Source organism: Babylonia areolata, chromosome 33 (assembly GCF_041734735.1).
Source record: "Babylonia areolata isolate BAREFJ2019XMU chromosome 33, ASM4173473v1, whole genome shotgun sequence".
NCBI classification, from domain to species: Eukaryota; Metazoa; Mollusca; class Gastropoda; order Neogastropoda; family Buccinidae; genus Babylonia; species Babylonia areolata.
Window position 1 is genome coordinate 12093322 of NC_134908.1, and position 27881 is coordinate 12121202.

The 27881-nt window shown below is 44.8% G+C and overlaps 1 protein-coding gene across 3 annotated transcripts in view; it reads right to left on the reverse strand.

Moving 5' to 3' along the window:
* Positions 1 to 27881, reverse strand: part of LOC143277052 (exostosin-1a-like) — a 156870-nt gene that overhangs the window by 91465 nt on the left and 37524 nt on the right. For all 3 annotated transcript variants that reach the window (XR_013053671.1, XR_013053670.1, XM_076581785.1), the window contains exons 2-3: positions 19551 to 19625; positions 9289 to 9415 (exon numbers count right to left, since the gene is read on the reverse strand). Coding sequence is in view for 1 of the 3 variants with exons in the window: in XM_076581785.1 (XP_076437900.1) it covers positions 9289 to 9415; positions 19551 to 19625 (202 nt within the window). In the remaining 2 variants the exon portion in view is untranslated. The remainder of the gene's footprint in view (positions 1 to 9288; positions 9416 to 19550; positions 19626 to 27881) is intronic.

Genomic DNA, 27881 nt, shown 5'->3' on the forward strand with positions numbered 1-27881 from the left:
TGAGTGATGCCTGTGTCAAAAGTCATGCAGGTAAGTAGAGCTCTGCAAACCGCTTCAAGTTCTGTAACATCGAGAGGGGGCGTGGGGGTGGCCACACCCTAAGCCTGAAGAGGAGAGAGAGAAGCCGTTCTAACGTCATTTCGAGGAACCACTCTCCCAGAAAGATGAGTATGTCACTGACTGAAGCCTCTTGGATCAGCGCAGCCTCAGGGCACCTGAGAACCTGGCCCTGGGGGGTGATGGGTGCCAGTGATTTATCATGTCCAAGAGGGCACACAAGACTGCGCGGTTTGCCTGGGGGAATTTGTGCAATCGCAGGATAAGATCTACCAAGCGGTCGAAGTGAACCTGTATCGGCAAGACTGTCATGGACCGCAGGTTGAATCTCATCCCTAAGAAGCTGAAGGACTGACTTGGGGAGAGATCGCATTTCTCCTTGTGATAAACTCCAGTTGGGCGCACAGATCCAGAATTCTGGATGTGTTATTCTGACACACCCTGTCCTGTGCAGATGGCTCTACGCCATAAAGGCGTGGTGGTCAGGGGTGTACATGAACCCCACCCCACCCTTGGAAGAGTCTTTGAGGAACTAACCCGTGGGCTGGGAGGGGGCAGGGACTGACAAGGACTCCGTACTGGGAGGGGGGACACAAGAATTACCCCTGGTCATGCGGGCAGGCCTATTCAGCAACTCCTGTGTCATCTCTAGAACTTAAGACGCCTAGTGGTCCTGGAGATGGTGTCATTCTGCGGAAGAAGGGTCAATGGTAACAGTGTGGCTTGAAGGGCAGACTCGGCCTGAGTGACCCGAGTGGGGAGGGTCGGTTCCAGTGCCGCCAGGTCTGAATTGGGTTCTGCCTCATCACGAGGCGAACGTGAACTGTCACCAAGGAGAGGGGAGGAGTCACCGTCTGCATCGTCCTCATCTTTTCAGAAAACAGCGGGGTCTCCTGATTTTGGTACGTGACCCAGTGGGAAGAAGAGTGGACCAATCCAAGAGCTGGTAAGGTGCCGGCCGATTATTACCTCTCCCGCCCGCTGTGGGCATAGAGCGCCTAGACCGTAGGTCCATCCACACCAGAGAACGTGGGTGCCAGACCTTTTCACTTTGTGCTTTCTGAGATAAGAAAGGGTCGCTCAATCATCTCTCAGCAGGACCGACAGGGGAGGGGGGTGGGGGCGGGGGGGAGGACTGCAGACTTTCCAGACCTGGGTGGGATGACCCAGAGGCAGTCAGTCCCGAGAGCTAGTGACCATGTACACCGAACAGGGGGATCCAAAGGGGAAAGGTCCTAGAAGGGAGGCGATGGTGACCGTGGAGTTTGGCCGCCCCATCAGTGCGCGCCACCCGGAATGAGGTGCCGAGCAGTCCGGCAGGAAGCGGATGAGGGGTTCCGCCCCAGTCCTCCTGGCAGCCGAGCGTCCACACTGGGTGCATCCCCCGTAACGGTGGAGAGCGGGAATCAACCTGTGGGTGCAAATCACCCAGTGAGGCCATCCCCAAGAGTCCCTGGCACCTGAACCTCCAGCAAGGGAGAAAAGTGGCCAAATCAGAGGGTGTTTTGTCTGACGGGTGTCAGACCTGGTGGCGAACCGACGAGCCGACAGGCCGGAGCCGCCTGATGCGCTCGCGTACAATCACCTAACTTACAGGCGGGGGTCATGCTTGCAGTACCCAAATGGGAGGCGCTGATGACTATACAGGTCGCCCTGACCGACACCAGCTCAGTCCTTCTAGCTGAGGCAGTGTGCATCCCCATGAAAACACCAGATGTATAGGGTATGGGGTACTGGTCGGAGTCCGGGAAGGATAGGACCTGGGGTCATCCCGGTCCTTTGAGCAGCCAAACGTGTAACAGGGGCGCATCCCTGTACGGGCAGAATGGGGGAATCTACTTGTGGATGCCAACCACCCTGTGAGCCCATCTCCAAGGCTCACTATACCTGGACCTCCAGGAAGGGAAAAGAAAGGACAGAAAAACTTGACCAGGCTGGAGGGAAGTCCAGTGATCAGTCCGACCTGGGTGTCAGACCCGCCGGCAGACCAGCAGGCCGACAGCTCGGGAATACCTGGCACGCAGTTGCCTCCCCCAGTTGGTGAGACCCAGGGTCACCTGACAGGCAGTCGAGAGTCACACGACCAATATCTCCTCCAATGGAGATGCTGGGGTGACCTGAACTGGGGTGAGCAAAGGAGAGCTGCCCCTACCACCCCCCACTCCCGCCCCCCAAGGCCATCACCCCACCCCAGCCCGACCACACTTTCCCCAAGTAACCCTTCCAGACTATATTAGGAGGTCGAGCTATCCCGCCCAGATCTGTCTGCAAAGACGCACTGGCCTAATCACGTGTGTGAATGTGAGGGTGTCTGGGGGTCGGCCTTCGTATGTGCATGGGTGGGTGAGTGCGCGTCTGTGCGCGCATTTTGTGTTATTGTGCGTGGGCACGCTGTGTCAGTATCTGTGTGGCTGTTCGAAAAGAACGGACACACTGACAAAGAGAGAGACTAGCAGACTGGAGGGTAGTTGGGGGGGAGGGAGGGAGAAGAGAGGAAGTATGTGGATGCACGCTCACGCGCGCGCGCGCACGCGTGTGTGTGTATGTGTGTGTGTCTGTGTGTGTGTGTGTCCGTGTCTGTGTCTGTGACTGTGGGTGGGAATGTGATGAGAAATAGTGAGAAACTGACAGTAATATAGACTGGAACAGTAAGACAATTTATTTTCTAACACACACATACGCGCACACACACACACACACACACACACACACACACACACACACACAGACTCGACATGCACACAGACAGGCAGAAAGACATGAAGAACAGACAAAACACAGAGAGAGAGAGAGGGGGGGTGGGGGGATAAACACAGACACAGAAGAAACAACTCCCCCACGCCCTCTCACCCCCACCCCATCAAAAAATATCACACACACACACACACACACACACACGCACACACACACACACACACCAATGTGATACCACATTACACACAATTCTGTCTATCAGGCCAGATCGACATGCACGAAAAACTTGGCTGGGAGATGTAGAAAGCAAGAGACCATCATCCGAGATTGTAGGCCAAAATAAAACTGATTTTCTTTTTTGGGGGGGAGACGGGGGTGGTGGGGGTAGGGAGTGGGGAAGAGGGCGTGGGGGGTTGTAAGGTGGAGTCTATGGGCACGAGAGTAATAACACACACACACACACACACACACACACAGTACCCTCTGTCTGTGTACTCTCTCTCATTCACTAACGAACACACACACACACACACACACACACACACACACACAGTACCCTCTGTGTACTCTCTCTCATTCACTAACGAACACACACACACACACACACACAGATATGCAGACACAGACACACACCTTCAACCGCAAACACCTACACACCCATCCACTAAACACACACACACACACACACACATGCGCACGCGCGCGCTCAAACACAAAGATGTTAACTGCTTAGGTCAAAGTAGTGGGGAAGGAAGTGGAGGGGTGGTGTGTCAGAGTCTCAGACCTCTCTTGGCAGCATTTTCGAAGTTAACGATAATTACGATGTGACACTGTAGGTTTGCTGCAGCAGTCCCACATGACACCTGTTTGATTTTTGGTGGGTTGTGGGAGGAGAGACTGTGCTGTCACATACATGCACACAGGCTTCCTTAAACCCCTTTGTGCCGCAAGCGTGGGCATGCATGCGTGCATGCGCGTGAGTAAACACAAACACACACACATATATATATATATATATATGTGTGTGTGTGTGTGTGTGTGTGTGTTTGTACAGGCGAGCAGAGAAAGATCAAAGATCAACGACAGCAGTCGAGAACTTAAACGGGAACATCAACAGATGCAGTATGCACTCACAAATGGAGAATGCTGCGTAAACCATGGGGTGTGGTTCGTCCATCGGGATCGACGAGGACCATCTAGTCATCCTGGGGGTGGGTGGGTTGGGCTCTGTGGGTGCGCAGATGACTGGTCAGGCCAATCCACGCCCGGAAGGTTCTGACGCAGTGTGGACAGGGGATGGTGGCGGCTGTCAGGGACTTGCTGGCAATGCTTTTCCTGGCCTGTCTGCGTTGCTCTGCTGCAGCGATTCTGTTGGCCTCACAGGATTTGGCGCCTTTGTGGACAGCTGAACGCCACTTTGGTCTGTCCATTGCATTCAGCTCCCACGTGTCGTGGCTGATTTTGAAGGCCTTCAGAGAAGCTTTCAGAGTGTCTTTGAAGCGCTTCTTTTGGCCTCCATGGGAGCGCCTGCCATGTTGGAGTTCGCCGTACAGCAGTTTCTTGGGGAGCCGGTGGTCTGGCATGCGAACTACATGGCCTGCCCAGCGCAGCTGGGCCTGCATCAAGATGGTGTAGATGCTGGGCAAGTTTGCACGAGTGAGCTCCTCTGTGTCAGGGATCTTCTCTTGCCACTTTATGCCGAGAAGTTTTCTGAGGCTGGTGGTGTGGAAGTGGTTCGGCTTTTTGGCGTGGCGTTTGTAGACCGTCCATGATTCACATCCATAGAGCAGTGTGGTGAGAACTATAGCCTCGTATACTTTGAGCTTCGTCTCCAGGGTGATGCCTCTCCTGTTCCAAACGTTCTTATGGAGTCTGCCGAAGGCAGCGCTGGCTTTGGCGAGTCTGGCATTCACCTCGTCGTCGATGACAACTGTGAGAGAGAGTGTACTGCCCAGGTATGTGAACTTGTCCACCGCGTTCAGTCGTTGCCCGTTGTTGAAGATGTTTGGTTCAACGTAAGGCTTTCCTGGAGCTGGCTGGTGCATCACCTCAGTCTTCTTTGTGCTGATTGTGAGGCCAAAGTTGTCACAGGCAGCAGAGAACTTGTCGACACTGTGTTGCATGTCAGCTTCGGAGGCAGCGTTGAGAGCGCAGTCATCAGCAAACAGGAAGTCGTTGACGGTGTCTGTCCTCACCTTGGTTTTTGCTTGATGCCTCCTGAGGTTGAAGAGTGAGCCATCTGTGCGGTACCTCTGAAGGCATCTGTCAGCATGGCTGAAAACATGAGACTGAACAGGGTGGGGGCAAGAATGCACCCTTGCTTGACTCCGTTGGAGACAGGGAATGGTTCTGAAGTCTCTCCGTTGTCTTGGACTCGGGCCAGCATCCCATCGTGTAGTTGCCGTATGATGGTGATGAACTTTCTGGGACATCCGTACTTCGCCATGATTCTCCAAAGGCCATCTCTGCTAACAGTATCGAAGGCCTTGGTCAGATCGACATACGTGGAGTAAAGATCGGCGTTCTGTTCCTGACACTTCTCCTGGAGCTGCCTGGCAGCAAACACCATGTCGATAGTCCCGCGTTCTTTCCGGAAGCCACACTGGCTCTCCGGTAGGAGACCTTGCTCAAGGTGCGCTATGAGACGGTTGAGTAGCACTCTGGCCAGAGTCTTGCCTGTGACGGACAGCAGGGATATTCCACGATGGTTGTCACAGGCCTGACGATTTCCTTTGCGCTTGTACAGGTGTATGACGGAAGCGTCTTTGAAGTCCTGTGGAACTGCCTCATGCTGCCAGATGAGCTGGAACAGCTGATGAAGCTTCTCAGTCAGCGCCATACCACCTTCTTTGTAGACCTCAGCTGGGATGGAGTCTGAGCCAGGGGCTTTGCCATTGTATAGCAGACGGATAGCTTTCTGGGTCTCCTCCAAATTTGGAATGGCATCCAATGACTCACTAACTGGCACCTGGGGGAGTCGGTCGATGGCTTCATCACTGATGGTGGAAGGGCGGTTCAGTACGCTGTCAAAGTGTTCAGCCCATCTCTCAAGGATCCCGTCCTTGTCAGTGATTAGGGTAGAACCATCAGCACTGAGGAGTGGAGCAGATCCGGAGGTGGTGGGACCGTAGACTTCTTTCAGGCCGTTATAGAAGTTCTTCATGTCGTTCCTGTCTGCAAAGCCCTGGATCTCATTAGCTTTGTTGCTCAACCAGGAATTCTGCATCTGCCGCAGCTTCAGCTAGATGGTGCTGCGTGCACTCTTCAGTATGTCTTTCTTTGACTGTGACTTCGGATCTTCAATGTGGGCTCTGTAGGCTTGGCGTTTGTCTTCCAGCAGCTGCTTGATCTCAGTGCAGTCCTCATCAAACCAGTCTTTGTGCTTCCTGGCAGAAGGCCCCAGGCACTCCATGGCAGTGTTGTACACCGTCTCATGCAGTGCGCCCCATGCTGCCTCCACATTCTGGTTGTCCAGCATGGTGGACTCAAGGCGTTCCTCCAGGTTGTCAGCAAAGCTCTGCTTGATGTTGCCTAGCTCCAGCTTGTTGTCATTCAGGCGTTTGGGTGCTTTCATGCCCTGAGGCCGTCTCTTGGGCTGGATGCGGAGGTTGAGTTTGGAGGCGATAAGGCGGTGGTCTGTCCAGCACTCGGCGACGCACATGGCCCTCGTGACTCGTACGTCCTGCCTGTCCCTCTTCCTGACGATGACAAAGTCGATGAGATGCCAATGCCCAGAGCGAGGATGCATCCATGACGTCCTGTTACGGGTAGGGAGGAAGAAGACGGTGTTTGTGATAAGGTCGTGCTCGGCGCATGTCTGGAGAAGTAGTAGACCATTGCTGTTACAGTTACCAACCCCATGCTTCCCAATCACGCCTTCCCAGGAGGTGCTGTCACAGCCAACTCTCGCGTTAGTCACCAAGAATGATGAGCTTGTCTGCGTTGGGAACAGTGGTGATGATAGCGTTCAGGTCCTCGTAGAGCTTGTCCTTGATCTCATCCGGGTTGGTCATGGTGGGCGCGTAGGCGCTGATAATGGTGGTAAATTTCTTCCCGTTGCATAAGGGGAGTTTTATCGTCATCAGGCGATCGTTCACTCCTTTCGGGGGGCCAGCCAGCTTGCCAATGAGAGTTGTCTTCACTGCAAAGCCAACTCCAGCCTCACGTCTCTTCTCAGGTCCGCGACCACTCCAAAAGAAGGTGTAGCCTGCGCCTCGCTCACAGAGTTCGCCTTCTTCTGCCAGTCTGGTCTCACTTAAGGCAGCGATGTCGATGTTGTACCTGGCTAGTTCACTCGCAATGAGTGCTGTGCGTCTCTGTGGTCTGGCTGAGTCGCCTCTGTCCAGAAGCGTACGCACATTCAATGTGGCAATGGTCAATGGGGTGCTCCTTGTTTTCTTCTTTCTTTCCTTTGTGTGTCGACCGCTTGAGTAGGGTCCCCGTCAGCCGCGGTATGCTGACTAGGGTGGTGTGGAGCAGGCAATGTTTAGGACACCTTTTCTAGCCCCTTCCTCGTGCCATGGAGGTGAGCAGTGCTGTCCTGAAGAGGGCTGCTCAGTCGCTCAGGGGGCTGCCGATCTCCACCGCTGCTCCAGTCGGTGAAAAACGACCCTATGGCCTGAGCCGCCTTTGTGCAGGTCCGCGGCTACGACTGCCGGTGTACCCACACCTGTCGCTTCGTCGCTCGCCTGTCGCCACAGGGCCTGGGGAAAATGATGGTATGGGATGAAGGATGACTGATGACTTGCGCGATGACTTTGTTTATAGTGAGGAGGAGTTGCGCACCGTCGACCTCACTCTCTTGTCCGAGACCGTCTATATCCAGTGGCAAGACGAGGTCAAGACGACTGGAGATGGAAACGGATGCAGTGGATGACCAGGATGTCCTATGTGCCTCATCCTGCCCTCAGCACTCCACAGTGCTCTGCTGCAACCGCCTTCCTCTCCGTTGAACCATGAAGGCTTCTTCCGCAGAAGAAACCCGCAGAGTCCGCCGGATCCAGTCTTCACATGCTTGGGTAGACAAGCCCTAACTCACCGAGGGTTTGAGACCCGTCGGCTACCCTCACCTAGTTTAGCCAGCCTGTCAAAGCCGTTGCCCGGGGGTTGGGCGCTGCCGCATGCTAGCAGCTTCTAAGACCCATGGGGTAAAAACGATTTGACACGTAAAAGCACACTTGGAAATCTGAACGAATAAACGTGGGAGTTTCAGCTCACGAATGCAGAAGGAGAAGAAGAATAAGAACAAGACAAACAAGGAGATGAGGAAGAAAACAACAACAACAACAACAAGACGGTGAGCGAGAAGCTGAATAAGAAGAAGATGAAGAAAGAAAAAAAATCTAGAACAGGAACAAGAAAACGAGGAACAAGAAAATTAGAAATAAAAGCCCACTCGCACAAAACGAGATAACATGGGAGGATTTGAAGATCACGATCACACATATCAGAATAGAAACTGATGTTAGGTGGACGGGGTGGGAGAGAAAGAGAGGGGAGGGAGACAGTCACAAAGACAGAGATGGGGGAGAAAAGAAAGTAGGGGGAGAGAGAGAGAGGAACACGGAGCTGTTTGTTGTACATCGGCCCTGATAAAAACAATGGAGGTTTGGGATAAGGGGCCATATGTGGGATGGGCATATTAATAATAAGCACTATCTGGATAATAAACACAACCCAGTGCCTTCTATGTAACGTTTCCGCAGATCGTGTGAGGACATACACAGAGAAGGAGAAAATGGGGGAGTTGAACTGGCCCTTAAAAGGTGAACGAGATGACTCTCTCTCTCTCTCTCTCTCTCAAAATAAGTAATAAAAGGAAAAGAGATCTCACCAGAAACACAGACAAGAGATACAACATACATGTACCAGAAAAAAAGGTGAGAAAGAAAACACACAAGTCACACGAACAAGAATAACAGACAACGAACACACTTCAATCTAAGAAAGAGAGACAGAGAACACATATAAGAAAATCAGACAACGAACACACTTCAACCTTAGCAAGAGAGACAGAGAACACACACACACACACACACACACAGCGTCAGCAACTGACGCACAGAACACCCACCAACCAATGCAAATAAGAGCACGCACGCACACAAATTAAATGCAAAAACCAAAACCCAATCGCCCACCATCTACCTCCACCTTTCCTTCCTTTCCTTCTCCCAAAGGCTCGTTCGGTCGACCATGCTACTTACACTTACTCCCCCCCCCCCCTCCACCCGCACCTCCCTCCATCTCTCTCTCTCCGCATTCCATTCCAACTAGTGGGCCAGTCATGTGCGTTTTCAGACTCGCTATATTACATATATCCGCCAGTCAGACTAGAAGTAACGGTGATGGAACAGACAGAAGTGGTATTCATGGCTGCCAAAGCCTCCAGAGACCTGGGTTTGGATATAATTTCCCTTTTTCCTGTGTATGTCTGTGACATCATAATAATGCCTTTGTTACAATACACGTCGCTTTGTTGTACAAGGTTGCACACACACACACACACACACACACACACACACACAGAGGACGTACCTGCAGCAAGAGTCGCTCATCTCCCCACACCACAACCCGGTTCCAGTCGATGACTTCAGAAAAGGGTAGCTCCCACCCGTTACTCAACAGCACGGGTACGCAGGCTGCCTGCAGCACCTCCAGAAACCTGCACAGGAGGGGTCAGGGGTACCCAAACCGTGTTTTTTTGTTATTTGTTTTTCTAAATCAAAATTCAAATGATGGGGAGAAAACTATGGGAGAGAAAGCGACTAACGCACCAGTCCAATACCCCCCCTACCCCCTTACAGAGGCGATTATTCTTTGGTCTTTGGTTAGAACTGACCCAAGCATTTAGCACAGAAGCTTAAAAAACATTTTTTTTACTTTGATTCATCTTCAATTACGGAAAAAACGGATATATTACCGAGTTTATGAAAAGATACTAATGAAAGCAGAGGAGCAACGATTATGCATAACAATTCATCTTTAAATAAGATAACAAAATTGTATATTCATGAGTGAAAGAAACAAAAATGGAGAAATAAACGAACAAGAAACATTCAGATTTACCTCATACAAACCCAGTCATTTAGCACAACACCCACAGATTCTTTTTTTTATTTGATTCATCTTCAATTTCAGAATAACGAATATATTAGTGAGTTTATAAAAAGAAGCTATGAAGAAAGCAGAGGAGCAATGATTGTGTGTACAACAATTCATCTTTAAATAAGATGATAAAAATATATGTTAATAACGAAAAACAAAGTTGGAACGTGTAGCTTTGAGATCTAATACAAAGAAAGGCGGACATCTCAAACAAACGGACCAAGACAGATGGAAATGTTCGGTAGAAATTGCCTTTCTCAACGGCCTGGAACTACACTAAGACGATTTTTACAAAACAAAATACACTATGAATATCGTATGCCTCTTCGGGGAGAAAATAGAAAATATGAATCAGGGACGGGGAGGGGAGAAAAGAAAGGGATAACAACAGAGGCAAGGCCTTCAAGACTCACTTGTGATACACTTTAAAAAAATCTAATCGTTAAAATGTGTTCTGTATTTGTTATTATAAAGCTTCGGGATAAAAAAATAAAAAAAAAAAAATTTCCTGACGGCACATTCGAACCCCGCGTGTTCGGGTGAGAAGAAACTGTCTTACCCAATACACTATCGTGGCTCCTTAACTGACGTTAAAAAATTTAACATTTAAACATGCTTTTTTTTTCAATATTTTTTATTCAGAAAAAGGTTTACTGATATAGAATTTGTAAGTTCTGTGCATTAGAAAGTATAGGGTAAGCATATAATTAAGTTCTAGGTACTGACAAGTCCACAACAGCAAAACAATAGTATGTTCAATGGCAAAATTCCAAGGTAGCATTGTATAGCATAATACTGCATTAAACAGTTATAAAGTGCCCATTTTTCCACAAATTTGTTATGTTCCATAGTTATGTTAAAAGGCATACTTGTCTACTTCATATGCCTGTTTGAGGTCTTTTTTGAACATTTGTAGTGTTGGTTTTACTTTGTTGATTCTACATTTGTATGCATAAAATTTAACTATCAATAAAATATATGAGAAACATTCATCAGTTTTCACTTTGTTATGTCCAAAAAGCACCAGTGTGTCATTCAGGTTAAGTCTATCACAATGTAAACATTTTTCTTTTAAATATCTCACAAACTCCGTCCAAAAATGTTGTACACAGTTACATTCCCATAGATAATGCAGAATTGTATCTCTTTCTTCCTTACAAAAAATTACACGTATTACCTGGGATTATTCCCATCTTCATCAAGACAGATTTTGTCACAAGAATATGATAATTAATTTTCATCTTGAACTATTTTAACCTTATCTCATGGATTTTTTTGTATTGAAAAAAATGTTTTTCCAGTCAGGCTTGTTTTAAAAAATCAAGTCCCAATTTTTACAGGCATTTGGTTTTTCTGGTTTTCCAATTATTATTTCGTAGAAACATTTCGTTCCTCTTGGGGCCTTTATCATTGCAGTGTATGCTTTATTAAAGCTGATTCCATTGTGATAATTGTTTTCAAATGTTCTTTTCTCTTAAATAAACTTTTAACTGAATTAACACAACCAAAGTATTCTAACATTGGGACTCGATTTTCAATTTTATCTTGGAATTCTTGAATACTGAAAAAATGTCCATTCCCTTTCACAATGTCTTTCACATAGTAAACATCTTTTCTGACCCAATCTTCAAAATACAAGACTTTACCATCAATCTTAAATTTGTTATTAAAAAACAAAGGTTCCAGCAAAATATCTTGCTTAACATGTACATCAGTTTTGTCATAAAATTCTTAGTAGCTACGAAACGCATCTTTCCAAAAGGGGTTTATTATATGTCCTCCAACTGTAAGAACTACTGGGCCATATTCTTGTAATATTTCAACTTCTGGACATTCTTTTGATAATATAGTTTTCCATTTTGGACGTGACATATTGTAGCATTTTTTCAACCATGTGAGTTTTAAAGATTTTATGAATGATAGAATATGTGGAATATTTATACCCCCGTTTTGTACACTGTGCATTGCCACTGATCTTTTAACTTTGTCCTTTTTTTAAAATCCCATATAAAATTAAAACACATTTTTTGCAATTCTTGAATACTGTCATCTGGTGGATTTGGAAGCATAATCCATAAGTAAATTAATTTTGACAAGATTATCGACTTAAGAACAGCTACTCTTCCTAGAGGTGTAATTGGTCTTTTTATCCACATATGAAACAGTTCTTTTGTTTCATTGAACTTATCGGTTATACTTAAATCTGTTATATTACGCAAATCATTAGTAAACCAGAGCCCTAAGATTTTAAACTGTAGTGGATTCCAATTCATTTTCAAATTTGATAATAAACTGTGTCACAATTACGCTTATTTCCCACCCATACATTGCATGTTTTTTCATGATTTAATCTGTGTCCTGAAACTGCTTCTAGTTCTTTGAACAGTTCTCCATATGATTTTTTGTCACCCTCTAAAAAATAAGACGTATCATCAGCAAACTGCCTAATCTTAAATTCTACCTCTGATATCTTTATACCTTTTATGTTTTTGTTTTGATGAATTTTGCAAGCCATTATCTCTGCGCACAAAATAAACAGATAGGGTGAGAGTGTATCTCCCTGTCTACAGCCTCGTTCAATCTGTATACTTGTAGATACTTTACCATTAACTACTACTGAGGATTTCATATTGGTGTAGAACGCTTCTACCCATCTACGAATATCCTCACCAAAACCCAAATGTTTTAAAACTTTATGCACATATTTCCAACTAACTGAATCAAAAGCCTTCTCAAAATCTATTGAAACTAATAGTCCTGGTAGATTTTTTTCCTTCAAGTAATAGATTATATCATAAATAAGCCTTAGATTATCTCCTATATATCTGCCAGATACAAAACCCGTTTGATCTTACAAAAAGGTTACAAAAATAATTTGATACTTTTTCTCCTTCCGCTGCTCACCTAGCTTTGTTTCTTAACAATATTCCTTGTATTTTAATTTTTCTTAGTGTAATTAAACTATTCTTCTTCTCTTGTACTTGCTGTAAATCTTCTTCTGATTTACAACTTTTACTTTCTCTTGCAATTTCTTCTTCAAGGTGCTTTTCTGCTTGTGTGTCCTTTTTCTTCTTTCTAGAACTATACTCTATTGATTTTTTCCTTATTTCCATTAAGGTATCTAAGAATAACTGGTCTGATATAGTAAATTGTAAATGTTCTATGGGAATATTACATATTTCTGATCTATTATATACTAGTGCAGCATACTGCTCTTTTATGTTTTCAATTGTATTATTCATCGTATCTACATTTTCTTTATCTTTTAAAAGGGATGAGTTGAATTTCCAAAAATTCCTTGATTTAGTATCTTTTCTAAACTCAAACTTTATTGAAATAAAAGAGTGATCACTCCTATAACCAATCAAAATGTCTACATCTTTTACCTTAGCTCATGAATTTTCGGAAATTAAAAAAAAAATCTAATCTAGCTTGCTGCAGTGGATTTAATCTTCTCCATGTAAATCTAAGTATTTCTGGATTTATTTCCCGCCATATATCTACCAGTTCTAGATCACCTGTCAATTCAATAACTTTTGCTTGTGCCTTAGGATTATTACCATGTTTGTAATTACTGTAATCTAATGGTGGATTCAAAACTAGGTTCCAGTCCCCTCCAATTACTATTATTTCAGATTCCAGTTCTTTAATCTGATTACTTAATTCTACATAAAATTGGGGATTATCCCTATTCGGACCATAAATATTTCCCAGTGTGATATCTCTTTCCACAGTTTGAATTGATATGATCAGATAGTACCCATCAACATCCTTAATTATATTTTTTACTTTGAAATCAAAATTATTATTAAACAGAATTGCTACACCTCTTGATTGTGATGTATATGATGCAAAAAAGCATTCATATCCCCATTCAGCTCTTATCTGTCTCTCTTGTCTACTTACAAAGTGGGTATCTTGCAAGAAATACATGAAATACATTGACATATTTTTTTGTCTGAGAAACTGAAAGACATCACGTCTTTTTTTAAAGTCACCTAGACCCTGAACATTAGCTGAAATTATTGAAAGACTGGACATTAATGATAGTCTAAAGATTTCAAATATGTCCCTCTGTATATGATCTGGTAAACCCTGTTTTTATCAAAATCAAATATAAAAATAAACAAAGAACAAAATGGTTATTCCATGTATATAATGTTCCACAGAAAGTACGCATACATATAAAACAAAAACAAAACATTACACCAATTACACGGAGTACTGAAAGAAAAAAAAAGGGGGGGGGGGGGATCAGAAGGGGTGATAATCTGGACTTTCGCTCTCGAGCAAAAAGTGCAGTCTAACCTGGGATGTATAGGTTCACACATTTCCAACTGTTGACATGCCTCTGACACTGACTTTCAGGCAAAACTCAGGGGGGTTGGGGGCGAGCAGGAAACTTCCAGCACAATTTTTTTTTCTACCCTTTCCCCTTCCCTTCTCTTTTTTTCCCCTTCTTTTTTTTCAGAAAATGGGGACACTATGAGTCCCAAGTTTCGGGGGGTGGGGGGGTGTTGGGTGGGGTGGGGAGGAGGGAGTCAACACAGAAAAAATCCACCAAATACCAACAATCCGAGCTGAAAAAGAACCAAAAAGGAATCAAGACATCATCTGGCGATTCAAATATGTCACACACAAAAACAACAACAGCAAAAAAACAAAAAACAAAAAAACAAAAAAAAAAGAACCAAAAAAAAAAAAAAAGCGCTGACCGCTCATAATGATAATGAAAATAACTGCAACGCAGACCCAACTTCACCCACCAGACAAAAACATTCATAACAACTGGCACGCTAGACAGCAAAGATGCCAGCAAGCTAATCACACATCTCAGACGAGGAGTGAAGCAATGAATCTTTCCACACAGAAAACAAGTGAGTCAAAACAACACCCAATGTCAACAATCGAAACTGGAAAGAAATCAAAATGCTGTATGTTGATTTAAAGTGTCATTTTAAAATAATATTTACACACAAATATCTGGGGGGGAAAAACAAAACAAAAAAACCCCACAACAACAACAAAACACCACCACCATATTACTTTTATCACGCATTTCAAAAACAGCAAATGAAATCACCTCCTGTAGGGAGGTGAGGCCCGGATGTCCGTTCTCCATTTCAAATCACACTGCATCCCTCCCCAATCAAACAATACACACACATTAAAGAATGAAAAATCGAAACACCAAGACACCCCAATTCCCTTTTAAGTTTGAATCTTGGCATCACTGACATCAAATAGTTTACCAAGTGATGCAACGGAGGAGCACAAATTTTAGTCTTGCTATGACTGCACTTGCTATGTGTTATCACGATCCGCGCATTCTTGAAGGGTTAGATGCAAACATTTGTGTGTGTGTGTGTGTGTGTGTTGTGTGTGTGTGTGTGTGTGTGTGCGTGTGTGTGTGTGCGCGCGCGCACATGCTTATGCATGTGCTTGCCTGCGCGCGCAGTCTATTCGATCAGAAACAAGCAGCAAGTAATCACACATTTTTAAATGTGTATATGAATGTGGTGTGTGTGTGTGTGTGTGTGTGTGTGTGTGTGTGTGTGTGTGTGTGTGTGTGTGTGTTGAACTAGAAATAAATCGTGATTACAATTCCTTCTCACATTTTAAAGAAAACTTATAAGCTCTGTTATCTAATATTCCATATCTGCCCGGCACAAAAAAAAAATAAAATAAGGTTTTTGTTATTTTTATAAATTAACTCTTTGATCTGTTACCCTTGAATGTTTGTCAGACATTTTTCATCTGCTTAAAGATGTCACTTTTTGAATATATCTCATGGAAAAGAAAAATAATGTACAATGAGTAATGAAACTGTTATGAGACTGTTTACAGTAAATAAATAAGAAAATAAAGAGCTATTGATAACAGGATTGAGGGGTTTCAGTGAACAACACCCATCCCACTTTGAACAGTGCATATATAGTTGTGACAATGTCACAGCGTCACGATACAATATCACTACAGCTGTAACATCGCAGGCATTGAAGCGTTTCACTTATTTTCATTGTTTTATACATCAATCACAAATACACGTCAAAAACATTTCAAAGTCACCGACATTACCACACGGGTTCTGTGTAGGTCTCTAATAACCTCCGTTATCTATTTTGGCCATGAAGAAAACAATTGTATCAGCATTCAACACAAGGGTTAGGGTGTTTGGATGAGCACTATTATTCCTGTGTGCATGTGTGTGAGTGTGCGCGCGCTTGTGTATATGTGTGCGTGCGTGCGTGCGTGTGCATGTATGTATGTGTGTGTGAGGTGACTGTGTGTGCGTATGCGTGTAAACCGGGATATTTGTGGAAATAACAGGGAGTGTCTGTTTCTGGCTAATTATGAACACATGTACACAGAATCCTGACACACCCACCCTTCCCATCTCACCTTTAACTCTTTTGCAAACATTGTAAACAACAACTTAAAAAACCACAAAAATGCGTCATTGTTTTGTTCCAGACAATAAAGTTTACAAAAACACAGAATGCAAATAACGAAAGAAAGAGAGAGAAAAATTGTATTAAATTCATTACGCTATGATTAAAGAAAATGGGAAGTGTAGAAAGGTTAAGGGGATACGAGAGGGTATCTTACTGAAAGTTGACTGGGAATTGAGCACAAGGGGGTTTATGTGGACATCCTGACGCACTGGATCAGAAGATCAAAAACTCAAAAGAATTTTCTTTCCCCCTTTTTTGATTTAAAAAAAAAAAAAAGAAAGAAAAAGAATGAAAGTCATCAAAAAGTGAAAAGACAATCACAACAACCAATTCTAATTTCATTTCTTACATTATCCAATTTGTTTTTAATGAGCACCTCCTATCATCACTTTTTTGAAAGTGTCTTCCAAATTTATGTTGATGTCAACTTTAAATGTTTTGCCATTTTTAATTTCACTAATATTTTTTTTCCATTCGATGTCCATGCAGAAAGAGTTGCAAAGTGTTTTTGTGCGTTCATTAGTAGGTTATAAATTCTGTTTGGTTAAGTTCTCACCAATCGATATCCCACTCTGTTTCAACTTTCTCCGGTTCTCTAGCACGCTTTTTTTTTTTTTTCCGAGAGTAGAACTTCACCAAGATGGGGCGTGGTTTGCCAGTTCCAGGACGACCCGAGTGGTGAGCCATTTCTATGTCCTCTGCAGCCACCGGAACACCCACCTTCTTGGTGAAGATCTCTGTACATTTTTTTTTTTTTTTAACACAGTCTTCAACACTTTCGCCTTTTCCCTGAGTTTCTTCCTTTACACCAAAAACACGCCACATACGACCTGTTGTTCCAGGTCATTCTGCGCCCACCTTAGTTCTTTATCTCAGTCTTTTGCTGTTCCAGTTCACCACGTAAATTAAAGTTTTCATCTTTAATGTTTTTTTTGTTTTTTTTTGTTTTTTTACTTCATTGTTTAATTTGTCCTTATCTGTCTGAAGTTCGAAGATAACACTTTTTAACCAGTCTATCTGTTCAGTTAGATTTGCTGTCAGTTTGTCCATATCGTCACGTATTTGTTTTACGTCTTTCTGAGTATCCATCAACATTTCTAGCTTTTTGTTGATTTCTTCTAATTTAACATGAAGAGCCATGTCGTTACCTTCTTGTATACTATTTTCACTCACTTGATGTTGTTTCTTCTTACTTTGCCTTGTCTCTCTCGTCTCCGGACTCTCACTCAGTGAAGGAAAACTTTCCTGTGTCTTCTTGCTGCCAGTCTTTCCGAAATATTTTGACACAGAGGTGCTCATTGTGCTGACTGCCACCAGTGCATATTTTCAAAAGGAAAGAAAATTTTTTTTTTTTTTAAAGAAAAGAACAAAAAAAAAAAAACAACAAAGAAAAAAAAGAACGGAAAGCTCCAGTGACACAAGGCACAGCACTTTTTCTCGTGAAATCTGCAAAGTTCAATTCATAGCATCTCGGCAGTAGGCAAAGTTGGTGGACGGGAAAGCTGGTCGGAAAACGTCCGCTCCGTCCGACGAGCGGAAGTCAAGCGTTTAAACATGCTTTTTTTAAAGGGCGATAAATCGATTGTGGTATTCGCAGTGAGAACGCTGTTTAAATCATATTATTCTGGTGTATCTTGGGCATTCAAAAATATCTTTAAGGGCAATTGAAAAATCTTTTTAAGTCCGCGGTAAAGGAGACGTGGCTATCGCCGTAATTACACTGCAACATTCAGCCGTTTTCTCTGGATCTAGATAGATGTACAAGTTTAGTTACACCCGCCGGGATTCCTACAACACGGTCGATTCAATTTCTCTTTTATGTTCATTCTAGTTTTATAGTTTTAAAGTTGATATGAAAATTAAGTATTTTGTTAAACTAATAACATGTAGAGCCAAGTACAAGTACTTCTAAACGTCGTATGAAGTGAAAAGGACTTCATTTTGAGAAAAGTCAAGACTGGAAATTTTTACGTTTCATCAAGGGTATTAATTCTTATGGTTTATTTTAAACTGTGTATCCCCATTGATTTTGTTGATATTTGGGGCATAATCCAGTAAGTGATGAGGCGTTCACAAATCTTTCTCTGAATAAATATTCAACGGTCTCCTTCTCCAACTTTCCATCACATGTTATCGTGTATTGTCCATTGAATATAGGATTGAACGGGCAGGTCAACAACTTGAAACAAAATAGCGTCCTTCGCGTTCGCGAAGAATATGAGCACACGCTTTGAATATGTATAAATATGTGTACCCAACTGATTTTTGCCCATGACCTTCAGGGCTCAGCCAATAGATCTATAAAGTCCCCTCGTAGTACTGATTTTAGTATTTTCCGAAAAAGACTACTTGGGCGAATGAACATAGTGAAAGCCCTGTACTCTGAGAGTAAAACACACAAGCTTTTTATGTACTGAGTATAATTTCAAAATGTAATGTTGAAAATGAGAAAGATCAGTTTAAAGCAAATTAACCCCCCAGCATTAATTACAGATTAATTTTCCCTCTTTTTTTTTTTTTTTTTTTTTTTTTTTTTACTATCTGCAGCAAAGACATGCACCAGAAATATAACTTCCATGCCAGCAAAAGAAGTTCCCGTTTCAACAAAAAATGATAAAAATGACTGCTATTGTTGTGTCAGAATATCAGATCAAAGTGCCAAGTTTAGAGAATAAAAAAATATAAATATAACAGTAAATTCAGTTTGCATATAATTTGGCTTCTTTTTTATTTTTTGCGCCCATCCCAGAGGTGCATTTTTTTTTAAAAACAAGATGGCTATAAAGAAATGAATTTTTCCTATTTTATGCCAAATTTGGTGTCAACTGACAAAGTATTTGCAGAGAAAATGGCAATGTTAAAGTTTACCACGGACACACACACACACACGGACACACACACACACACACACACACACACACACACACACACACACACACACAACCGAACACCGAATTAAAACATAGACTCACTTTGTTTACACAAGTGAGTCAACAAGGAGGAGATGGACAAAGTGTAAAAACGAAGGACACCAACAACCTGGCGACTTACGTTGGATTTTAAAACCCACGGTAGTTTCAAACCACACATGTATTGGATGCATGTAACTATGAAAGCTGGATGTTGAGCCGCGCGCGTGCACACACACACACACACACACACACACATACACACACACACACACACGCACACACAGAGAAAAAAAAAGAATGAACAAAGACAACGGAAGACCCCCACCTGAAGGACCCCAGCCGACGACCTCGTGGAACCAGACAGAAGGTAGAATTAAACAACAGCTTCTTGTAGTCGTACCTGTAACACACGCCCACAGTACAAACTCCAGTCAGTGAAAGACTGACTAATGCTGTACCAACAACACACACACGAAGATTGACTAATGCTGTACTAACCACACACACACGCATCACACACACACACACACACGCACACACACACACACACACACACACACACACACACACACTCGCGTAAACGACACCAAAATACTTCTGTTATCACTTGGAAGTGAAAAGCACGTTAATCTGAAGTGCGAACGAACGAACAACACTTTAAAACGAAAAAAAAAAGTGAAGAATGTTTCATTATTTCCACAAATCTAAATGTGTTAAGTCGACTTACATGTATCGTTTTTTTGCGGGGAGGGGGGTGGAGGGAATGGGGGAGTAGATGGGGTCCCCATTTACTTTACAGTACTTTTTTTTTCACAAAGACCAAACACTGTAACTGATATCAAGCACTGCGGCGTGTATCTTCAACTTAAGCTGGTTGATTGCTCTGTTCGTTGTTGATCAGAGGGTTTGGTACCACGCTCAATATGCTCATCTGAGATTACCTGTGTTGTTTAATTCTTACTTTCAACTTGTATTTTCGTGACTTGTGCACCCACTTCGAATAGCATGCACACACCTCTGAAAACTGAGTACGGCTGCCTAAACGGCGGGGCAATAAATAAAAAAGATATCACACACATACAACCTCACTCGTTTATGAATAGAAGTGAGCGTGAAAGTTGCACAATACGAAACACAGAATAGAATTGCGTAATGTTACATTTGTGTATTGGTCTTCAGCATGCGTGTGTGAGTGAGAGAGAGAAGGTGATTAAAACACAGTCATAATGTGCAGCACACAACTCATGGCCTGGTCATCTGTATGTCGGACTGTCATCATTATTCTATGTCAGCATTTTTCATAATCGGCACCAGTTTTCAATGATTGGTTACTTTTTATTTAACCATTATTCAGATCAGTAGTTTTATTAAACCTTTCTTCATTGTTAGTGATATAATTTGATCATATAGTATTAATAAAACGACCATCATCATCTAATAACCATTGAAAAAACCCCAAAAAAACAACAACAACTCCACTCTTAATTATCAAAACCCACAAGAACAAAAATAATCATAACATGATAATAATAATAATAATAATCATAATGATAATAATAATAATAAATAATAATATAATCAATAACTTATTAATTGATATTGGCAATTGTGAAAAAATAATACTAATAATGATAATAATAATAATTATTATTAAAGTAGTAGGCCTCCTTCGGTCATGGCTGACCATGGATTGAGTATATCTGACCTAATGTCTCTAACTGGGCTGTCTGCTTGGACCAAGCAGCGTCGCCTGTGACTGTAGAGACTGATGCGAGAGAGACAGTCTCTGTTGCAGCGATCACATGTGTAAGCTGATGCTGGTTTGTCGGCTGCCGTCCCTTTTCTGCGAGCTCGCTTTTCTGCTGCAGCAGCTGACAGTTTGTCCTCACCAATCTGTAGCTGATTCTTGAGAGTGCTTCTCCATCTGTTGCGGTCATCTGCAAGGCCCTCCCAGGACTCAGTGTTGATCTCAAGTGCCTTCATGTCAAGTTTGCAAACGTCTTTGTATCTCAGTTGTGGGCGGCCGATGCTTCTCTGCCCCGTGGCGAGCTCTCCATAAAGGATGTCTTTTGGGATGCGACCATCTTCCATGCGGCGAACGCGGCCCAGCCAGCGCAGCCGACGCTGTCTCAGCATGATATACATGGTCGGGAGGCCAGCACGAGTCAGGAATTCGGTGTTTGTCACCTTGTCTTGCCAGGAGATGCCGAGTATGCGCCGTAGGCTTCTCAGGTGGAAGGTATTGAGCCTTTTCTCCTGACGAGCATGTGTGGTCCACGCCTCACTGCCATACAGCAAGGTGCTGAGGACGCAGACGTTGTATACAGCCATCCTTGTCTTCGTGGTCAGCTTGGGATCTGTCCACACTCTTTGTGTGAGGCGGGCTAGCGTTGTGGCTGCCTTCCCGATCCTCTTCTCGGTGTCAAGGGAGAGGTTGTCAGTGATGGTGGACCGAAGGTAAGTGAATTGATTGATGGCTTCAAGCTCGTAGTCATCAATGGTGATAGCTGGTGGAGATGGCGTGTCTTGGCCTGGGACATTTGTCTTCTTGAGACTGATGGTCAGACCGAAATCTTTGCAGGCCTGGGAGAAGCGGTCCATTAGTGACTGCAAATCCCGCTGGGTGTGGGTCACAACTGCAGCATCGTCAGCAAAGAGCATGTCTCTGATGAGGGCTTCGCGGACTTTTGTCCTTGCTCTGAGGCGGGCGAGATTGAAGAGCCTGCCATCTGATCTAGTCCGCAGGTAGATCCCTTCTTGCCCTGTGCTGAACGCATGCCTCAGGAGAAGAGCCAAGAAGATTCCAAACAGGGTGGGGCGAGGACACAGCCTTGTTTGACACCGCTGCGTACGTCGAAGGGCTGTGAGAGGTTACCATTAAACTGCACCGTCCCTTTCATGTTGGAGTGGAAGGACTCAATCAAGCTGTGCAGTTTGGGGGAGGGGGGCAGCCAATCTTTCGAAGAGCCCTGAAAAGGCCGTCTCTGCTGACTAGGTCAAAGGCCTTGGTGAGGTCAATGAATGCGACATACAGGGGCATCCTCTGCTTTCTGCACTTCTCCTGGATTTGGCGAAGGGAGAAGATCATGTCTACCGTGGATCTCTCTGCTCGAAAACCGCACTGTGATTCCGGGAAAAAACGCGTTCGGCCAGTTTCTGCAGATGAATTAGGAGGACCCGAGATCTGCCTACAATGCTGAGAAGTGAGATGCCTCTATAGTTTTTGCAGTCGCTCCTTTCACCCTTGTTTTTGTAGAGGGTGATAATCTTGGCGTCCCTCATGTCCTGCGGTACAGCTCCCTCATTCCAGCACTGACAGAGGACTGTGTGCAGAGGATGCAGAAGAGTAGTCTTGCAGTGTTTAATGAGGTCTGGGGGAATTCCGTCACTGCCAGGTGCCTTGCCTGATGTCAGGCTGTTAATGGCCTTGCTGAGTTCGTCCTCAGTTGGCTCGGAGTAGTGTTCTGCCCATTTCTCCATCTGCTGGCCAGGATCGTTGATTACTTCCCCAGTGGATGATTTGAGGGGGACAGTCTTGCTCTGTGTTGGTCCCAGTGCCGTCTTGATACCATCATACATCCCTCGGATGTTGCCTCTTTCAGCAGCATTCTGTATCTCTTCGCTGAGCTCTGTCCAGTACTCATTTGCACATCGCCTGGCTTTAAACTGAACCTTACTCCTGGCGGCCCTGAGGATTTGCAGGTTCTTCTCACTGGGTGACCGTTTGTACTCAGTGAGTGCAGCGCGCTTGGCCTCAATACTTGGAGTAATCTCTGATGATTTGGCCTCAAACCAGTCGTGGGACTTCGCGGTTTTCTTCCCAAAGGTGGCCATAGCAATGCGGTGCATGGTGTCTCGTAGCGTTTCCCATCTTTCTGTGGCAGAGTCTCTGGGCTGCAATGCATCGAATTCTCTCTCAAACGCCTCTGCAAACTGTTCTACAAGGTCTGGCTGAGACATCTTGCTGACGTCAATGCGAGAGTTCCCTTGTTTCTTTGAGCAGTGGAACTTCTTTGGTTGCAGTCTGATCTTGCAGCATACCAGAGAGTGGCCCGTGTCGCAGTCTGCGCTGTGGTAAGAGCGAGTGTGGAGAAGGTTTTTGATGGCAGCTCGTCTTACTAGGATCAGATCCAGTTGGTGCCAATGTTTTGAGCGCGGGAGCCTCCAGGAGGCTTTGTGTTGGGGCTTCGTCTTGAAGGAGTTGGCGATGCACAGTTCATGGCAGGTACAAAACTCAAGTAGTTGCTGTCCATTCTCATTCATTTTCCCCACTCCAAAGGAACCGAGACAGGAGGGCCACGAATCGTTGTCTGCACCCACTCTGGCATTGAAGTCGCCCAGGAGAACAAGTTGTTCTGTCCTGGGGATGTTCCTTATGGTTGATGCGAGATTTTCGTAGAACTCATCCTTGGCGTCTGGAGAGGCGGACAGTGTTGGAGCATATGCGCTGACAAGAGTGACATAGCCTTCGGAGGTGTTGAGGAGGAGAGTCAATAGTCGTTCTGAACCGCCGCTGCCCGGTTCGATCATGTTCAGCAGGCTGTTCATGACTGCAAAGCCTACTCCGTACTCTTGGGGCATCAGAACTCTTTCCTTGCCAGAAGAAGGTGTAGTCCCTCTCCTTTAGTGTTCCTGAGTCAGCCAGCCGTGTTTCCTGCAGAGTGGCAATGTCCACATTTAGTCTCTTCATCTCGCTGTTTATGACGGCCGTCTTTCTGGCGTCGCTGATGTCTTGCAGATCTTGGGAGAGCCCAGGCATCATTGTCCGGACATTCCAACAGGCCAGATTCATTGTTGATCCGTTTCTTGAAGTTTTCTTTTTGCCTGGTGCGGAAATTAACGACCTGCTTGTCGGATATTCTCCTAATCTTCATACACCCATAGAAGAAGGCAGATCGTGGCGGGACAGCACCTAACTGGCTGGGGGCTGCCCAGCTTGGGCGGGCGGTAGCTGTCCAGTGGGACGCAAGGGTCTCTCCCACCATCAGAAGCAACCCCTGGCGTCGGCTCTACGCCAACTGAGCGCTAACTCATAACCGGTAACTGTTGCTTCACGTGTTGTTCCGACGCTAGTGCTAGTATCGAAGCTGGAGTGTCCTCTCCAGGGTTTAGGTGCAAGGTGCAAGGAGTTTGTGGATGGATGGACGGATATAAGCCTGGGCAATGTAATATGGAAGACAGGCTGTTGCCCATGCAGTTTGTCCCCCCCTCTCAACCTCGCTGACAGATCCAAAGGAACAGCAAGGCTGTTGCGTTTTGGTGCCAACGCGGCCGCAGGAGCTTCCGGAAAGTGACAGAGTTTGCCATCCAACCGCCTTAGGTGCCGCACACCGGATTTTCTGTCAGGGTTTACTTCTTAGCTAGGTGGCCGCAGGCAGCTCTCCAGAGCTGGCGCCCTTTGATGGGTCATTTAATTCCACCAGGGCGTCTAGCCACCCTCCTCACCATCCTCGTGAGAGGGGGGGGGGGGTGGTGGTGCTGGTTTAGTCGCCAGCAATTCGACCCTGTGACAGGTAGTACTGGGATCCAGGTTACCAGTAGCAGACGGTTTCATTTATGTGCTGGTATGGAAGTTTGGGAGTGAGGAGTAAGCGTGTTTTGAACGATGTCATGAGTGTATGCAGTAAAATTGTGGGAGTGAAACAAGCTAGTATGCAAGAGCTGTATGAAAGTCGAGTGGTTAAAAAAAGCAGGCAGTATTATGAGCTATTGCCATCAGGACGACGCTACAGAACTTTTAAGTTGAAATCCAGAGCTCTGAAGACTTTTATTCCACGTTCAATCCACCTTTTAAATTCTTGAGAACTGTGTGTGTGTGTGTGTGTGTGTGTGTGTGTGTGTGTGTGTGTGTGCGCGCGCGCGCGCGCGCGCACTCTCATGTGAGACGTGTGAAAGTCCGTGCATGATAGGCTGTACCTTGTTCTAGTTGTGGTGTGTGTGTGTGTGTGTGTGTGTGTGTGTGTGTGTGTTTACTGAGCTTAAAACGTGACAATTGGTTATAATGAATGTGCAATATGTAGGAAGAATAATGTGCAATATGCAGGATGAATGTACAATGGAATATGTCTAATGCTAACGTCCATATTCTAAATATATTTCTGTTTAATAATTACGATGTAATAATTAATTGCAATGTTTTTAAAAGCGAATATGTGAAATGCTTTTATTTGAGAACATATGTTTATTACTCTTGTTTAATCAAGTTATCCGCGTGTGTGGGGTGGGTGTGGTGGGGGGTGGGGGGTGCGGGTGTGTGCTGATTATCTGGTTGTGGTTTTCCGCAATTCATCTTTATTCTTATCTTATCTGTCTATTATAATCAATGTGCAGTATAGTAGGCTATGTTTATAATTATATTCAAATAATGTTTCTTAATTCTTTCTGTTTTTACATTAAGAATACTAGTTATTACCTGCAGTGTGTGGATGTATGTATGAAACGATGTATGTGATATTTTTTACATTTGTATCTTCGTAATATTTGTAGGGGCTGTTGTTGGCTTTTACAGTTATGGTCCCCATGTTGTTTACTTGTCTATGTTGTGATAATGCACCTGACCCATAATGCACCTGACCAAATTTCTCCAGTTGGAGATAATAAAGTTATTCTTATCTTATCTATCTGACCTGACCGGAATAATAACAATAACAACAATAATAATTATTATTATTATTATCATTATTATTATTATTGTTGTTGTTTCTATTGTTACTATTATATTTATTATTTCACAATCGTCCATATAAATCAATTAATGAGTTATAAGTATGTTGTACAATACAGCAAATGTGTCTTTTATAAAACAAACAAACAAACAAACAAAAACAACACCACCTTTGCAAGTTCACTCTAAAACATGGCTTGTGGGGGGTTGGGGGGGGGGGAGGGGGTAATGAGACACTCTAGCAAATATCCAAAACACTGGGCAATGTTAGTCATGTATCACTATCACTCAGCATACTGTATTCGGACTTCATGCTACTTCTTTATTTGGTCTACCAGCTCTGCTGATCTCGTAGGTTTCAGGGTGACGATAATACCCAGACAGGTCCCTTCAGTAATACTTGCTAATGCCCCCAGTGCCCACTCCCCCTTTACACCCTTTTACAGGCTGCACGAGTTCCGTTTGTTTCCGCTTATCAGCGAGCGCCATCTTGGCAGGAAAGGGGGTTAACGCTGTCTGATTGCATGGTGGTGGAACGATATTCAAACCATCATGCAACCCTGGATTTTGAGACGTGTGTGTGCGGGAGGGGTGTGGAGATGGGGGTGAGTGAGACTCGAGGTGGAAGAGAGAGGAACGTGGGAGGAAAGACAAGTGGGGGAGGGTTGGGGTGGGGTTAAGAGGCGGCAGTCACCGTGCTTCGAATATTTTGTTCCCGAGCGTAATGAGCGAGGGCAACCTGTTACACCGAAGCATCTAACCACAGACTATCCTCTGCACACATACACACACACAATGCGCGCGCACGCACGCACGCACACAGAAAACACAGTCCAGAAAGACAACCCCCACGGATTATTGGGGAAAGGAGATAGACACGTACAGACATGTTCAGTCAGGTACAGAGACAGACATATAAACAAAGAGACAGACAGGCTGGGATATGAACAAAGAGACAAACACAAATATATGCAAAGGGGACAGACAATCACACACAGACAGAAATAGCGCCCAGTCAAACAGAAAGTTATAAATCTTTCAGAACGATTGAAAGAAAAAGGAGAGAGGGGGTAGAAGGGAAAAGGGGAAGACATACCACCCGAAAATAGACAATAAGACATGTATGCACTCCACCCAGCCATCCAACCACTCTAGGAAGGTGCTGGGAAGAAGGTGGGAAGCAAGTGAGAAAGAGAGAGAAGGAGATGGGAAGGGGGTCGAAAGAAATGGGAAGGTGTGGGAATGAGTGAGAAGGTTGTGGAAGGTGGTGGGAAAGAGGTAGGAAGGAGGCGGGAAGGGGGTGGGAAATGTGTGAGAAAGATTAAAAGAGGAGGTAGAAAGGTGGTGGGAGGGAGGTGGGAAGGAGGCAGAAAGGTGGTGGGAAGGTGGTAGGTGAGAAGGTGGTAGGAAGGAGGTAGGAAGGCGGTAGGAAGGAGGTAGGAAGGTGGTAGGAAGGTGGTATGAATGAGGTGGGAAGGTGGTAGGAAGGAGGTGGAAGGTGGTAGGAAAGGGGTGGGAAGGTGGTAGGAAGGAGGTGAGAAGGATGTAGGAAGGAGATGGGAAGGTGGTGTGAAGGACGTGGGAAGGTGGTGAGAAGGATGTAGGAAGGAGATGGGAAGGTGGTGTGAAGGACGTGGGAAGGTGGTGAGAAGGAGGTAGGAAGGAGTTGAGAATGTGGTAGGAAGGAGGTGGGAAGGAGGTAGGAAGGAAGTGAGAAGGTAGGAAGGTGGGAAGGAGATGAGGTGGTAGGAAGGAGGTGGGAAGGTGGTAGGAAGGAGGTGGGTGAGGTCGTAGGAAGGAGGTGAGGTGGGAAGGAGGAAGGAGGTGGGAAGGGGTGTGGGAAGGAGGTGGGACGGGGTTGGGAGGGAGGTGGGAATGTGGTAGGAAGGAGGTAGGAAGGAGGTGGGAAGGTGGTAGGAAGGAGGTAGAAAAGAGGTGAGAAGGAGGTAGGAAAGAGGTGAGAAGGTGGGAAGGAGGTGGGTGAGGTGGTAG